We start from the raw sequence: 17,143 nt of genomic DNA, 5'->3' as shown, positions 1-17,143 counted from the left end.
TCTGAATTTTGTTTTTGAAAGTACACATTTTTGGAAATTTGGCATCTCTGGCAATTCTGGCATTTATTACTAATCCTAGTTTCCCTGAGACAGTGCTAGTGGGCCTTTGCCTTGAATCACTGCTTTCCATGTGGTGAAGGTGCTCCCTCATTGTTATTCTTTAGAGTGGTTGGATATAGGCTACTTCAGAAGGCGAGTAAGAGCCAAGTGTTTTCGTGTGGGACTGGAGTGATGTATAGGCCAGGCAAAGTAAGGATGACAAGATTCTTCCCATAAAGGATATTAGTGAATCAGTTATAAAAACAAGAAATGCTGGAAATACTCAGCAGGTCTGGCAGCATCTGTTGAGAGAGAAGCAGTGTTAACGTTTCAGGTCAGTGACCATTCATCAGAACTGACAAATGGTAGAAGTGTAATAAGTTTTAAGCAAATAAAGCGGGGGTGGGGCAAGAGATAACAAAAGGGGTGTTGATAGGACAGAGGGACATAGAGAATAACTGACCAGAAGGTCATGGAGCAAAGGCAAACTGTATGTTAATGGTGTGCTGAAAGATAAAGCATTAGTGCAGAGAGGGTGTTAATAGACAGAAAGATTAACAGCCCTGGCCCAAAGCACAAACATGAATAAAAACAGTGGGTAGAGCAGAGCGGAAGTGTTCCGCAAAGCGGTCATCAAATCTGCGTTTGGTCTACCCAATGTAGAGGAGACCACATTGTGAGCAGCGAATACAGTATACTAAATTGAAAGAAGTACAAGTAAATCACTGCATCACCTGAAAGGAGTGTTTGGGGCCTTCTCCTTCCTTACTGAATCAGTTGTTTTTTTGTGACAGTCTTGACAGTTTCATGGTTAACTTTACTGATGCCAACATTTTAGTTCCAGATTTTTTAACCTGAATTTAAATTCTTAAACTGTCATGTTGGCATTTGAACTCACATTTTCTGGATTATTAGGCCACTATGTTATTTGACTAGTAATCCAGATGTTTGGACTGTTATGACGAGGTGAGAAAGAGGTTTAAGGGTCCCTTTCAGTCTTCACCTGGTCTAACTGTAACAGGGTTTTATTTTTAAACACTGTTTTTAGCTCTCCCTTGGTGAATCCTTGTTTACCGCTTTCCCATTATAAAGCAAAGAAACCTGCACAACAGGTTTTCTCAGGTTTAAAGAAGAAAGGTGAAATTTTATTAAACTCAAACTCTAATTCGGTTGATGCCTACGGATACACGACGCGCCCACGCTAGCATGCATATGTGATACCCACATGCAAATAGAGACAGAAAAGAGCAGAAGAAAAATAACAAGTTTGAGTTGTTACGGTTCTTCGAGCTCATTTTAGAGTCCTTGATTGTAGGTAGATCTTGCTTTTCATGGGGCCCTGTATTCTTCTTAAACCTTGTTCACTGTAGCAGACTTTTCTCTCTTGGGGTTCATGTGTCTTCAGTGGGTTGTGGAGTTTCGTGAGAAAGAGATGGGAGCAGACAGGAGAGGCTGTGGCAAGCCAACCAGGAGTGGTCTTTTCAATCCAGGAGCAAACAGCTTTCTGAAGTCTCTGTGGCTAGTTCAAAACTGTACAATTCAGAAAACCCCAGGTTGCCAAGCAGATTGGTCATGTGACTAACTGGTCTGACCATGTCTTGGCTCTGTGTATTGTGTGTGTCAGGGAATGGTCCTTTGTCTACAAACACTGTCTGTTAATGTGCAAGAATGTCTTTCCAGCCAGGGGCTTGGCAACCCCTTGTAACAGGCCTTCTCTTCTTCCCAGCAACAATTTGAAATTTAATGTCCACGTGGTGAAATTAATATGCCTCATTCTGCATGACAGGCTAATAATTTTTATACAGGCTTACTAGAAACAGGCCCTTCAAACCAAACCCAAAGCAGTATTGCTAATCCTATGTGCCCACCCTGTTCCCATATCATTTAATTTCCTGTTCCTTGGACACTTATTACACATATTCTCAAATGTTGACATGGTCTCTGCTTCAATCATTATCTTTGGTAGTGCATTCCACAACCTCACTAAACTCTTTAAAAAAAAAAGGTTCCTCTTACACCCTGCCCTAAATCTTTCACATTTACCCTTACATCTATGTCCTTTTATTTTAGATCCACTCTGTTTTAATTACACCGCCTGTATTTTTATAATATTAAATCATCTATAATCTCCTCTGTATTAACTAAGTCTCACATTTTCAAGTCTTATTTGTATTTGCCATTCATCACACCAGGTGGCATCCTAGTGCATCTGAACTGTATCCTCTCTATTACTTCAAAATCCTCTTATAATGTGGAGCCAAAAACTGCACACAATATCCAACTGTCGGCTAACCGAGGTTTTATACAGATTCACCATTATATTTTGATCTTACCTATATCTTCACTAGGACTCAATGCAGCCCTCCAACTCAATACTTTCCAGAACCGCGAAACTGTGGAACTCCTTACATCTTTCAGTTTTTCCTTCCTCTTACATGCTTCAGATTTTAAAAACTAGTTTTTAGTATTTAATCACAATTCAGGATTTAAACTGTCCTTTTACTCTGTTAAACCGCAGCGCTGTTCTCCATTGTGTGCATTAACTTCTCAACTAGAATGTCATGCACCACTAATATAAGCTGATGAAAAATGATTGAGTTTAGTACGGAGAAATTACAGCGGGTAGATACTAAATATAAGACGAGAGATAATGCAGGAGTGGGCGACAGGTGGAGGCTCCCGTTTAAGGGGGTGGGGGAGGGGTGTTATACTGATACTAATAACCAGATAATGGTGTTACTGTATATCGTTGTTGTATGGTTCAACCTTTTCGTCCGACGCAGCGTTTGCTCTTTTCGTGTGGGGGAAAGTTTAGCCCGTTCCGATCCAGGAAGAGCAGAGAGACGCCCAGGCGGTTCAGTATCCAGCAGAGGCGAAATTGAGGGGAGGTGAGCCGGGTGACCCAGGCAATCTGAGTAGGAGACCCGACTGAAGGAGAGACGCCGTCCCATTGACAGCGCAGTATGATTCACGTGAAGGGAAACCCACCCGGAAAACAAAAAACAACCGGGACTACCCTGCGTGACATTGCAGGAAAAGGGAGAAATAGCTCATTACTGAGCCTGCTCTTGAGCTCTGAAGGGGTCATGTAAACATTGTAAGGCTGTTGAAGCTGAATCTGCAGAGAGGGAGAGCAAAGAGAACAAATGATCGCCGGCACTTTGGAGCTTTAACTAGAAATCAACCTAGATCAATAAAGTCAAACTATGAGCAGATTTTGGAACCAGTTGGAGGCTGGCAGCTCTGAAGTGGACTGGTGTGAGGGGAATTACATGATCGTCTCAAACATTGCTGAATTTTACAACACGGTTTGTATCAGGTTTTAGCTTTTTTTAAAAAAAAGTTTGTTATTGTTTTGCATTGAGACGAAATAAGATACAATATTTATTCTTAGGAAATTTTAATCCTTGCGGATTGAGTGCTGTGGCTGTGAACTTTCGGGGGTGGGTGGGGGAGAGAAGCGGATGGAGCAGGAAACCAACTTGAGTGGAGTTTCTTGTTGTTTTGGTCCATGCGGAAGTTTGTGCTGCACATTCTGACGCTCCCTTCAATAAAGCTCCAGACTGGTCCTCTCTGCCCCAGGTATTTGCATAACAGGACGAAACTATAAACTCCTTTACACCGGGGCATCCTAAAACGTGCGCACAGTGATGCCGTTTTGGTGCAAGTCCTTTTAAAATAAACCCTATGTTGCATTCTTGTAGAATGACTCTCGGCGTGGCCCCTACAGATCAGTAGCCAGCGAAGATTGTTCTGCTTCGGGAAACATAGAAATTTACGGCATGGAAGGAGGCCATTCGGCCCATCATGTCCACGCTGGCCGACAAGGAATCATCCAGCCTAATCTTGCACTTTGTACTATCTAAGAGCATGTTGCTTCATCTGTAATTGGTCAATAATAATAGGGTAGACTTCATTTTCTTTATCTTTCCACAGTATGCCCGCCCTCAACACTCATTCTTACCGCTTTTTAAAATTTCTCTCTTCTCCAAAGAAACAATTTACTGAGCTTTTAATAACATTCAGAGTGTTAAAGTTAGGCGCTCTGTGCGTTCCACTACATCACAGTGAATACTTATTCACACTTCATTTCCGCGCAGTATTTATATTTCAGTTTGATTTCGGGCGGTATTTCCAGATTGTGTGTTGATACTCAGAGGCTCCTTCTGGCTATTGCTAAGTTACTCTGCGTGGTTGGCTGTTTTCGGAGTCATGTCTGGGTCCACGTTTACTTGGTGTATATATGATTTGGATTTGGGCATATGGAACACAATCTTAAAGTTTGCTGGTTACTCAAAAGTAGAAGGTTGGCAAATAACGAACAGAACTTTTAAAACATTCTGGGAGACGTAGATGCGTTAGTAGAATGGGCTTTAGCTATCGCCCTAAAGGACCACAGGCATCTCTCCACATTAGAAAGACAGCTGGTGATGTATAGCTTGAGGGTCACCACTCTTCAAGCGTGGGGTAAGGCAACGAGGTAGGTCTCCATGAACTACCATAGCTGATACAGGAGTTGAACCCACACTGTTGACATCTTCAGCATACACTAGCCATCTAAGATAACCAACAGGTAGGCAATACAATGCAATGTGGATAACTGTGAGGTAATTCTTTTGGGAGAAAGAAACAAGGAATGGGAGTAAACCCTTAATGGAAAGACACTGAAGAGTGTGGATAAAAAGAGACACTGGGTTCAATTATTTAATTTCTTGACAGTGTAGGTGCGTTAATACCACAAAAAGACCAATAGAATTTGAGATTTTAAAAATAGGGACATAGTGGATGAGTGTAAAGAAGTAACAATGAACCATAGAACCATAGAAAAATTACAGCACAGAAGGAGGCCATTCAGCCTGTCATGTCCATGCCGGCCAATGAATTTATACAAATCATTGGTTAGGTGACAGAGTATTGTATGCAATTTAAAAAAATCTTACCTTTATGTGAAGCTCGGAGAAACTGCTGTGGTGAGGGCCACTGCTGGTGACCACTTGGTCCTCACCTCATGACTAGTGTCCATAGCTTGCCGCTACTATAATAATGAGGTTGATGCTTTTTGGCCTTTTGGCTAAGATCAAGTGTAAGTTCTGAGTTGTGAGTCCTTCATTTTTTTTAGTTTTTGAGTGGCTCTCACTGCTGGCTTTGGCATCATGCCCCAATGCCGTATGAGCTTACCTGTGATTGGTGGATCATCATAGTGGCTCAGGCCTAACACCCACACTGTGAAGGCTCAACATTCAACTATGGCTGCAACCAACACTCAAGCTCCAAACCAAAGGATGCGTAATACCCTCAGGGTGACAGTGAAAAACAGTGAAGAAGGTACTGCCACCGACCGAGCCTTCTTACTGAAGAAAATCTTATTAGACTGCTGTGGATTTCAAGCTGTGGACATCTGCCTGCAAGATTTCCCCAGCTGTAGATATTTTGATATGACATTTAAAAACATTGCAGGGTACCTGAAACTTCTGAAGGAATTCAAAGAAAGAGGAAATAAGATATCGGTATCAATCCCTACTGCGAAGCCTCTGGTTACACTGCTGTCATAATGGAATCATGTTGTGACAATCCATCTGTGTAACCTCCATATCCCTGTCATGGATGTGCTCACATTCCTCGCCAGGTATGTCGAGGTGGCTGAGGTCAAGGACCCATTCGGGATTTGCACCAGCAAGCAGCGGGTCAAGATAACCTTGAAGATGGAAACCTAGGGAGCCATCCTCCACCCTCCCTTCAGCTTCGGCATTGGAGGGAGCCCAGTCTTCGTGGTATATGCGGGGAATCCCAGAGCATGTTGCACCTATGGCAAAGCTGGATGTGTGGCCAGCAACTGCAGCGCAACCTTCTGCAGAAACTGTAATCAGGAAGGTCACCAGACGAAGGAATGCAAAGAGAGCAACTGCTGCAACCTGTGAGATGAGGCTGGCCACCTCTACAAGGCCTGCCGAAAGCACAGTGCTACCCATGCACAGGTGATTGAAGAATGAGCGTCAAACAGGGAGGCTTCAAAGGAAATTAACATCCCGTCCTCCACCAAGACCCTCAGCAAACAAGACAGCAAGAGAGAAGACATGGCGAGTGATAAAAAGGGAATGACACTTCAGTAAAATGCCAGACCATCACCCTTCAGCTTCCTCTAGAGCAGACAGAATTAAAAGACGAGGAAGCAGCAGCAGGACAAGGAGAATGGCAAGTGGTTAAAAGAAGAACCACAAGAAAGAAGACACAAAAGAAGGAAAAAATTGGCATCCAAATCAGTGGCAAGAAGCGGCTGATGTTATAAACAGACACCAGCGGATGCTCCTCGTTGGATGAGAAGGGCAAGAAAGCCACCACCAATAGAAAAAGCAGTAAAACGTGAAGGAGGTAAAGGAGACAAAGGGCCCCCAGTTCCAAAATACTGAAACCTGTGAAGGGCCGAGCACACCCCAGGCCTCAAAAACTGGGGGCAGCATGCAGCCCAAGGCACCCAGCCCCAGAGTGTCGGGCAGCAAAGTCCTCAACAAGGAGCAGAGGGGAAATAACAGCACCAAATGGGGACAAGCCAAACTTTCTCGGTTACACGACCCCATTGATGTCACCCAGGCAGAACAATGCTTCTAGGGGTGACCAGGACAGTTATCTCAGCCCAGCGACAGTGCAACAGTTTGGAATGCTATGGGTATGCAGGAACATACCCACGGGCTGGGACTAGCATAGACAATTGGTCTGGTAAACTATGCATAGTTAAGATGGGTCTCAAGATTGCCTCTATTAACATGTGTAGTGTTAGGACCACCACGGGATGTGTTTTGACCTTGCAGTATCTTGCCAAGGTCAAAGCCGACCTGCTGTTTCTGCAGGAGTGCGGAATGCCACAGCCCAGCCACCTACTGGCAATGGTCGCGATGGTGGTCCCATGGGCCATTGATCTGGTCATGAGAAATTATTGCCATTCCTCCAACCCTTTGCTGCAGGGAGGCAACTTCACCATGAGGCCGCCTCCTCATGGCAGACGTATTGTACAAAGACACTCCGCTCCAATCAATTAATGTGTACTCCCCGGCTCTAAAGAACGAGTGGCTGACCATCCTGCAGCAGCTCCCACTGGTAACATCCAGGTCGGTCATTCTAGGTGGTGACTTCAGCTACATCATGGATGCAGCTGAACGAAACTGGACGCCATTTCCGGACTCGTGATGGAAACCGTAAAAGATGCTAAGCTGCATGACATCTTCAGCAACCCTGCAGTTGGAGCGTCGCTTGTTGGGACCAGACAGGTCCGTTTGTTCCAGGATAGATTTCCTATGTCTCCAGCATTCACAGTCAGATCCACCAATGTCAAGCTGTCTTTTTCTCTGATCACTGCCTCCTACTGGATACTGTCAGGAAGACCAGAGGGTTGGTAGGGGACATGGAAGCTGAACATGAAACTGTTGAATGCAGAAAACATTGAGGAACTCAAAAGAGACCACAAAGATTGGAGAACCGTGAAACCCCTCTTTGAGTCCCTGATGCTTTGGGGGGAAGTGAGCAAGGCGATCATCAAGAGGTTCTTCATCCTCAAGGGTGTTCAGATGGTGAGACAGAGACAGAGGGAAATGTCCCGACTCCAGAAAAGCATGCAGGATCTGCTCCTGCTGCAGTTGATGGGGGTTGGTGTCAAGGAGGATCACCAAGAGGTGAAGAGCCAGCAGGCCTCGCTCTTTGTTGCAGGGGCTTCCAAGATCATCTTCCAGTCCAGAGTCCGCTCCATGGAGCATGATGAGATGTGCTCACATTTCTTCTTCTAAAAGGTACACAGAGAGAGCTCTGTGATCAGCAGCCAGAAGGAAGAGGACGGCTCAGTAACCTCATCCCAGCCTGACATACTAAGAATCAACAAATTCTTTGTATACCAGGCTGTAAGACATGAAGCCGACAGACGGCACGGTCTCCCAGTCCTTCCTGTCCTCTATCATGGAGGTCTTAGATGACAGTACGGGGGAGAGTCTGGACAAACGACTAACTCTGGATGAACTGACAAAGGCTGACAGGTCCTTCAAGAAGAGTGAAACTCCCGAAAGTGACGGCTTACTGGCCAAGTTGTATTCGACTTTGTGGGACTGGATTAGCCGAGATTTACTGGAAGTGCACGAGACTATGCTTCTGGCCAGCAGCATGTCAGAATCCATGAGGAAAGGCATCATCACCCTCATCTACAAGCAGAAGGGGGAGAGGGAGGAACTTAGAAATTGATGGCCCATATCACTGCTTAACATGGACTTCAAAATTCTGTCCAAGGTCATCGCTAATTGTGTCAAGTCTGCTCTGGAGTTGGTGATCCACACTGATCAGACCAGCGCTGTACCCAGCAGGAAGATGTCTGATAGCCTTGCGCTGCATAGGGATACGATTGCCTATGTGCCTGATAGGAGGGTGGACACCTGCCTCATCAGCTTGGACCAGGAGGAGGCCTTTGACAGGATAATATAAAAGCAAAATACTGCGGATGCTGGAAATCTGAAACAAAAACAAGAAATGCTGGATTCACTCAGCAGGTCTGGCAGCATCTGTGGAAAGAGAAGCAGAGTTAACGTTTCGGGTCAGTGACCCTTCTTCGGACAGGATATCCTTTGACAGGATATTGCACACTTACATGATGGATGTGCTCTTCAAAATGAGATTTGGGGGGAGAAACTGCAATTGGATCCAATTGCTCTACACAAACATTAGTAGCACAGTTTCAACCAATGGGTGGGAATGGGAAAGCTTTCCAATCAAATCTGGAGTCAGGCAGGGCAATCCTTTCTCTTCTGCCTTGTTCCAGTGCTGTATCAAACCTTTGCTGAGTAAGGATGCGGGTATAAGAGGGATGATGATCCCGGGCAGTGGAGGCACTCAGGTCAAAGCCTTCCTGTACATGAACGACGCCACTGTCTTCTGCTCGGATCTGCTGTCAGTTTGTTGACTGATGAACATCTGTGGCCAGTTCGAACTGGCTTCAGGAGCCAAAGTAAATTGCAACAAGAGTCAGGCCATGTTCTTTGGGAACTGGGCTGACCGGTCCTTTGTCCCCTTCACTGTCAAGTCAGATTACCTGAAGGTGCTGGGATATGGTTCGGAGGGGCTAGGGCGTGCGCCAAAAGCTGGGAGAAATGTGTAGCCACGGTGAAACAGAAAATGGGCATGTGGGAGCGATGCTCTCTCTGGGGGAAAGGTCAGGCATTTTCCCAGTAAAAGGGATCTAGTCGCCCCTGTGTCCCTGAGAATCACTATAGGCTTGCTTGCCCCACTCGAGGGGTATGGGATTACTTTCCCTTCAGATACTAAACCCTGATAACCTTCAGGAATCCTATTACCTTATCCTGCACTGGCTGTAGTAAGCTTCCTAGGTCGCACTCTTACTACAGTTAAGGCCACAGCTTGTTCTGTGTTTTCCATCAGTGTCCTGTCTTCACTGAGTGGGTGTGCCCTGATTAACCCTACAGGTTTTCCCTTTAGTTTCCAGCAGTCAGCTGTTAAATGCCCTGCTTTATTACAATGGAAGCACACAGATCTCCGGGTCTCACTCTTGCTCACAGCACCTTCCTTTTTGGCTGGAGGAGGACCCCCTGTGTTCCCTGCTTTTATTTCTCTTCCAGGACTGCCTGGATGGATATCACCTTCCCACCCTTTGTCTTTTTTGGGTTTGGGGGGGTGATTAGGAAAGGTTCTTCCCTGGGAAACCGACTTATAAATTAAAGCAAACTCATCGGCCAGAATGGCCGCTTGCTGGGCTCCCTGAACCTGCTGCTCCTCTACATGTGTCTTTATTGAGAGTGGGAGAGAGTTTTTAAATTCCTCTTAACACGATTACTTCTCAGAGTCTCATAGCTGAGCTGCATTTTAAGAGCCCTCAGCCACTGGTCAAAAGTCAGTTGCGTACTTCTTTCAAACTCCAGATAAGTTTGATTAGCTTGCTTTTTGAGGGTTCTAAACTTTTGGTGGTAGTCTTCAGGTACTAATTCATATGCCCTGAGAATAGCATTTTTGGTCAGTTCATAATTTGATGAATTCTCATCTGGCAACAAGGAACAAACCTCATGGGCTTTTCCAGTTAGCTTGCTTTGCAGTAAAAGAGACCAGGTCTCAGCTGGCCATTTTAGCTGCCTTGCCAGTTTCTCAAAAGACACAAAAAATGCTTCCGCATCTTCCTCATTGAATTTTGGAATTAATTGAGCGAGTTTTAGCAATTTTGTACCCAGCCCTGAATTTTGCTCCTCCATATTGGCCATGCTTTCACTGGGGTTACTCTTTCGCCCCCTAGCTAACTCAAGCCGCTTCAGCTCTCTGTCTTCGGATTCTTTCTGGAATAGTCTTTCTCTCTCTCTTTCTCTCTCTCTTCTCTCTCTCGTTCCTTCTCCTGTCTTTCTCCCTCTCTCCTGCCTTTCATTTTCTTCACGTTCCTTCTGAAGGCTCTCTCTTTCTCCCTCTCTCTGTCCTCAAATTCAAGTTTCCTTCATTCCAATTGTATCTTTGCTAACAATACCCTGACTGGGTCTGCTTCTAACACTGCTTCTGCTTCTTCAGATTCAAGGGAAAAATGGTTGGCAACTAGCCTTAGGAGTTCAGACTTCCTAGCCTTGCCATGTACAGTGATCCCACATGGCTCAGCCATTTTTCTCAACTCCTCCATAGACGGTGCTTTTAACTTATCCCAGGTTATTTCACGCTGGCTTGGAGAGCTACTTGCTTCAGTTGCAGACATGTTAGTATTCAATCACACACAACCACAAGAAAACCTGTATTAAAACCTTGTTCTTTTTGATTGGGAGTAATTTGGCTTCCCACTTCCAATTTCTCTCATTTGTCTGTGGTGAAATCCCAGATGAGCCCCCAAATTTCTGTTACAACCAGGTGAGAAATGTGTCTCGGGGTCTTTTACTGTTTTCACCTGTTCTTATTTTGTAACGGAGTTTAATTTTTAAACACACTGTGTTTTGAGCTCCCCCTTGGTGAATCCTTGTTCACCACTTTCCAATTATAAGGCAAAGAAATGAGCACACCAGGTTTTCTTAGGTTTAAGGAAGAAAAATGAAATTTATTAAACTTACTTAAACTCTAATTCAGTTAACGCCTACGGATATACGATGCGCCCATGCTAGCATGCGCACGCGATACACACATGCAAATAGGGACAGAAAAGAGCAGAAGAAAAAGTAAATGGAGAGGTTTGAGGGAGTCTCTGAAGGGTGTTTCTTGTTACTGTTTCTGTGTTTCAAGCTCGCCGTAGAGTCTTTGATTGTAGACAGCCCTTACTTTTCATTGGGGCCCAGTATTCTTCTTAAACCTTGTTCACGTAGGAAACTTTTCTCTCTTTGAGTTCACTTGTCCTCAATGGGTCTTCCGTTCCATGAAAAAGAGATGGGAGCAGACAGGAGAGAGGTGTTCTCAGTCCAGGAGCAAACAGCTTTCAGCCTTTCTTTCTCTCAGCAAGTACAAATTCAAACAGCCAGTTAGTCATGTGACTAAACTGGCCTGACCAGGTCTTCTGTGTATTAGAGAAGCAGTGACTGGGTCCTTTGTTCCAACATTGTCTGCTAGCATGCAAATCTCCATAAAAAAACCACAGCACAGAAGGAGGCCATTCAGCCCATTGTGTCTGTGCCAGCCAAAAAACTAGCCGTCCAATCTAATTCCACCTTCGAGCACCTGGTCCATAGCCTTGCAGGTTGCAGCACTTCAGATGCATGTCCAGGTACCTTTTAAAAGAACTGAGGGTTTCTGCCTCCACCACCATTCCTGGCAGTGAGTTCCAGACACCCACCACCCTCTGTGTCCCCTCTAATCCTTCTACCATTCACTTTAAATCTGTGTCCCAAAAATCTGTGGATGAGCTACATAGGAATCCCCAGTAGGGGATGAGGGGCTGCCACTAGCAGAACTGTCATGTTGATGTCATGGGAAGTATGACAACCACCATTTTTCCACTTGAAGACAAGCGGGAGACATCACGGACTGGCGGAGGCATCCCAGACATCAGGCCTCTCTCCATGGCTGAGGAGGAGGCACTTGAACTAGCGGGTCATAGGGCAGCCGCTCAGTAGCGAATGGTGAGACTAGAGTCTCCACACAAGGGAATAAGGATTGACTTTCATCGATCCCCATCATGCATGGTTGGCATGACAAGATCTGCTTATACGAACCCACACATGTTTGTGTCCACATGAGACTCCAGTGGAAGGGGGACAAAATTTCACCTCTGAGGAGCATTAGCAGTGAGACGATACACTGTCCCATGACTACTGCACCTTCTACCAGCACAAATACTTTCGCCTTGGTGGGTTTCCGCTTGGCTGTAGAATCAGGGTCACAAACTGGTGAGAGAACTGCACACAGCCTGAGCAGCTGGCTGAGGCTGAGACAGCCAAGGCCTCTGACAGTTGGAGGATGGGTGGCCAGGCCCATGCTGAGAGCCCGGCTGATGATGAACCTCTGGTATTGACAGTACAGGGCATGCTGGAGTTCCAGATGGAGGTAAGGCAACATCTTGCGGAGCTGCCAGAGGCCATGCGCGGACAATGGAGGAGTCCATCCATGCTATCAGTGCTGCCATATCCCTGGCATGTGACTGCATAGCTTCCTCTATTGAGCAGTTGGTGACCCTCATGGTGAGCCAGATCCCACAAATGTAGATGTGCACATCCTCGTCTTGGCCATTCTCTCAACGCAGCAGTGGCAAGGCAAGAGAAGGACAAGGTGCATGGAATATTCTCCAGGTCCTCGTCCTTCTCTGGTCAGCAAGGAGGTTCAAGCAAGCCTTAAAAGGTAGGAGGAGAGACTCACCTCCACAGCTGGCTGCTCCCCTCTGGGTGCTGCTCCTCGTGTGGACATTGGCACCTCAGCCCCTCCACCAGTGAACCCAGCTCCAGCAGCCGCAATAGCTGAGGAGAGTCCTGCACCTGTGCTGGAAACCATCAGGCAGCCAGGATCCTCCTGCTCTCAGGCAGTCAGAGGACAGCCACTGAAGTCATCAAAGGTCAAGGGGCAGACTGATCAGCAGCCTGCCTCCAGCTGCTGCCGTAGGGATCACACCTCATAGAGCACCCGCAAATGTATAAAGAAAACCACCTAGACACACTTGGGGATTCACGGGAGTCTGATAAATGACATGTAATGATTAAAATAAGGTTATTTTGTTCAAATGATCAATGATCATTGTGTAAAAGTCATTATTCTATCATACCTTAATTGCGAGCTGCTGACTTTATCCATCTCCCTCAGTGGAATGCCAATGTAACCACAGCCCCATTAACATTTGATCGTCCATGGGCACTAGCGCGGATTGCAACAAGTCAGTGAACACAAATGGAAAGGAGACGACAGACTATGTGCATTGCGCTGAGTCTTTATTGGTTTCTCTATTCCAGTGGACAGCATTATTTTAATGGAGTCTGATGGAAGATCTGTAGGCTCTACAGAATTGGAAGAACAGATGTATTCCATAACAAATGTATAGGAATATAGGACATGAATAGGAGGATAGGAGTATAGGAAGAGGAGGATAGAGCAGATGAATGCATGGCTGAAGAGATGGTGCAGGAGAGAGGGCTTTAGTTTCCTAGATCATTGGGTCTGTTTCTGGCGAAGGTGGGACCTGTACAAGTCAGACGGGTTGCACCTGAACTGGAATGGGACCAACATCCTTACAGAGATGTTTGCTAGTGCTGTTGTGGGGGAGGGGGGTTGGTTAGACTAATTTGGCAGGGGGATGGGATACAGAGTGAAGGTACTGTAGGGGGTGATGCAAAGCCAAATATAGAAGAGAAATTCAGTCAGTCTGGAAGGCAGAGCAAATATAGACCTGTTAAGGCACAAGCGAATAATGCAAGGCTGGATTGCATCTATTTTAACACAAGGAGTCTTACAAGTAAGGTAAATGAATTGAGGGTGTTGCTTAACACATGGGAATATGATATTATTGCTATCACAGAGACATGGTTGAGGGAAAGGCAGGACTGGCAGCTCAATATTCCAGGTTATAGAACCTTCAGGCGTTGGGGGGGGGGTTGGGGTTGTAAAAGAGGAGGTGGCATTGCACTATTGATCAAGGAGCCAATTACTGCAGTAAGGAGGGATGATATCTTAGAAGGTTCCTCAAATGAGGCCATATGGGTAGAACGTAAAAACAAAAAGGGGGCATTCACTTTGTTGGGAGTGTAATACAGGCCTCCAAACAGTCAGGGAGAGATAGAGGAGCAGATATGTAGGCAAATCTCAGAGAGGTGTAAAAATAATAGGGTAATATAGTAGGGGATTTCATCTTCCCCAATATTAACTGGGGTAGTCTTTGTGCAAAAGGCTTAAAGGGGGCGGAATTCTTAAAAAGCATCCAGGACAGCTTTTTGAGCCAGCACGTAGAAAGTCCTACAAGAGAAGGGGCGGTACTGGACCTAATCTTAGGGAATGAAGCCGGACAAGTGGTAGAAGTGTCAGTGGGGGAGCATTTCGGGGATAGTGACCATAACTCTGTAATATTTAAGGTAGTTAGGGAAAAGGACAAAGATGGACCGGAAATAAAGGTACTGAATTGGGCGAAGGCCGATTTCAATATGATAAAACAGGATCTGGCCAAAGTGGACTGGGAGCAACTCCTTGTAGGAAAGTCTACATCAGACCAGTGGGAGTCATTCAAAAAGGAAATAGTGAGAGTTCAGGGCCAACATGTTCCCGTGAAGGTGAAGGATAAGACCAACAAGTCCAGGGAACTCTGGATGTCAAGGCTTATGGAGGGTTGGCTAAGGGAAAATAAGGAGGCTTATGGCAGAGTCAGAGGGCTGAAAACAGCGGAGGCCCTAGAGGAGTATAGAAAGTGTAGGGGGGTACTTAAATAAGTAATTAGGAGAGCAAAGAGGGGGCATGAAAAAACACTGGTGGGCAAGATAAAGGAAAATCCCAAGGCACCTTATAAGTATATTAAGGGCAAGAGGATAAGCAGGGAAAGAGTAGGGCCCATTAGGGACAAAAGTGGCAATGTGTGTGTGGAGCCAGAGGATGTAGATGAGGCTTTGAATGATTACTCTTCATCTGGAGAAGGATGATGTAGGTGTAGAGATCAGGGAGGGGGATTGTGATATACTTGAACAAATTAGCATTGAAAGGGAGGCGGTATAAACGGTTTTAACAGGCATAAAAGTAGATAAATCCCCAGGCCCAGATGAGATGTATCCCAGGCTGCTATGTGAGGCAAGGGAGGAGATTGCAGGGGCTCTGACACAAATTTACAAACCCTCTGGCGACAGGAGAGCTGCCAGAGGACTGGAGGACCATGATTGTGGTACCATTATTCAAGAAGGGTAGTAGGGATAAACCAGGTAATTACAGGCCAGTGACTCTAACATCAGTGGTAGGGAAACTATTGGAAACATTTCTGAGGGACAGGATTAATCACTTGGAGAGGCAGGGATTGTCAGCATGGCTTTGTCGGGGGAGATCATGTCGAACAATTATGATTGAATTTTTCGAGGAGGTGACTAGGTTTGTAGATGAGGGTAAAGCAGTTGATGTAGTCTCCATGGACTTCAGTAAGGCTTTTGATAAGGTCCCACATGGGAGATTGGTCATGAAGGTAAGAGCCCATGGGATCCAGGGCAATTTGTTAAATTGGATCCAAAATTGGCTTCGTGGCAGGAGGCAGAGGGTGATGGTCCAGGGTTCCCATCTTCCCATCTGGAAGAAAATGGGCTTATCAGTGATAGGCAACATGGTTTTGTGCAGGGAAGGTCATGTCTTACCAACTTAATAGAATTCTTTGAGGAAGTGACAAAGTTGATTGATGAGGGAAGGGCTGTAGATGTCATATACATGGACTTCAGTAAGGCGTTTGATAAGGTTCCCCATGGTAGGCTGATGGAGAAAGTGAAGGCGCATGGGGTCCAAGGTGTACTAGCTAGATGGATAAAGAACTGGCTGGGCAACAGGAGACAGAGAGTAGCAGTGGAAGGGAGTTTCTCAAAATGGAGACGTGTGACCAGTGGTGTTCCACAGGGATCCGTGCTGGGACCACTGTTGTTTGTGATATACATAAATGATTTGGAGGAAAGTATAGGTGGTCTGATTAGCAAGTTTGCAGACGACACTAAGATTGGTGGAGTAGCAGATACTGAAGGGGACTGTCAGAGAATACAGCAGAATATAGATAGACTGGAGAGTTGGGCAGAGAAATGGCAGATGGAGTTCAATCAGGGCAAATGCGAGGTGATGCATTTTGGAAGATCCAATTCAAGAGTGAACTATACAGTAAATGGAAAAGTCCTGGGGAAAATTGATATACAGAGAGATTTGGGTGTTCAGGTCCATTGTTCCCTGAAGGTGGCAACGCAGGTCAATAGAGTGGTCAAGAAGGCATACGGCATGCTTTCCTTCATCGGACGGGGTATTGAGTACAAGAGTTGGCAAGTCATGTTACAGTTGTATAGGACTTTGGTTCGGCCACATTTGGAATACTGCGTGCAGTTCTGGTCGCCACATTACCAAAAGGATGTGGATGCTTTGGAGAGGGTGCAGAGGAGGTTCACCAGGATGTTGCCTGGTATGGAGGGCGCTAGCTACGAAGAGAGGTTGAGTAGATTAGGATTATTTTCATTAGAAAGACGGAGGTTGAGGGGGGACCTGATTGAGGTGTACAAAATCATGAGAGGTATAGACAGGGTGGATAGCAAGAAGCTTTTTCCCAGAGTGGGGGATTCAATTACAAGGGGACACGAGTTCAAAGTGAAAGGGGAAAAGTTTAGGGGGGATATGCGTGGAAAGTTCTTTACGCAGAGGGTGGTGGGTGCATGGAACGCATTACCAGTGGAGGTGGTAGACGCGGGCACGATAGCGTCTTTTAAGATGTATCTAGACAGATACATGAATGGGCTGGAAGTAAAGAGATACAGACCCTTAGAAAATAGGCGACAGGTTTAGATAGAGGATTTGGATCGGCGTAGGCTTGGAGGGCCGAAGGGCCCGTTCCTGTGCTGTAATTTTCTTTGTTCTTTGTTCTTTCTTTGGTTGTTTTGCAATTGGAAGCCTGCGACCAGTGGTGTACCACAGGGATCGGTGTTGGGACCCTTGCTGTTTGTAGTGTGCATTAATGATTTAGACGCCAATATAGGAG

At 45.8% G+C, this 17,143-nt stretch overlaps 1 protein-coding gene across 3 annotated transcripts in view; it reads left to right on the top strand.

Moving 5' to 3' along the window:
• The first annotated feature begins 2,874 nt into the window (after positions 1-2,874).
• Positions 2,875-17,143, top strand: part of acer2 (alkaline ceramidase 2) — a 123,109-nt gene continuing 108,840 nt past the window's right edge. For all 3 annotated transcript variants that reach the window (XM_068030275.1, XM_068030276.1, XM_068030274.1), the window contains exon 1: positions 2,875-3,347. In XM_068030275.1, the coding sequence (XP_067886376.1) occupies positions 3,246-3,347 (102 nt within the window). In that variant the 5' untranslated portion in view covers positions 2,875-3,245. The remainder of the gene's footprint in view (positions 3,348-17,143) is intronic.

This window comes from Heterodontus francisci, chromosome 4 (genome assembly GCF_036365525.1).
Source record: "Heterodontus francisci isolate sHetFra1 chromosome 4, sHetFra1.hap1, whole genome shotgun sequence".
Lineage (NCBI taxonomy): Eukaryota > Metazoa > Chordata > Chondrichthyes > Heterodontiformes > Heterodontidae > Heterodontus > Heterodontus francisci.
This window is presented reverse-complemented; position numbering and strand designations above follow the sequence as displayed.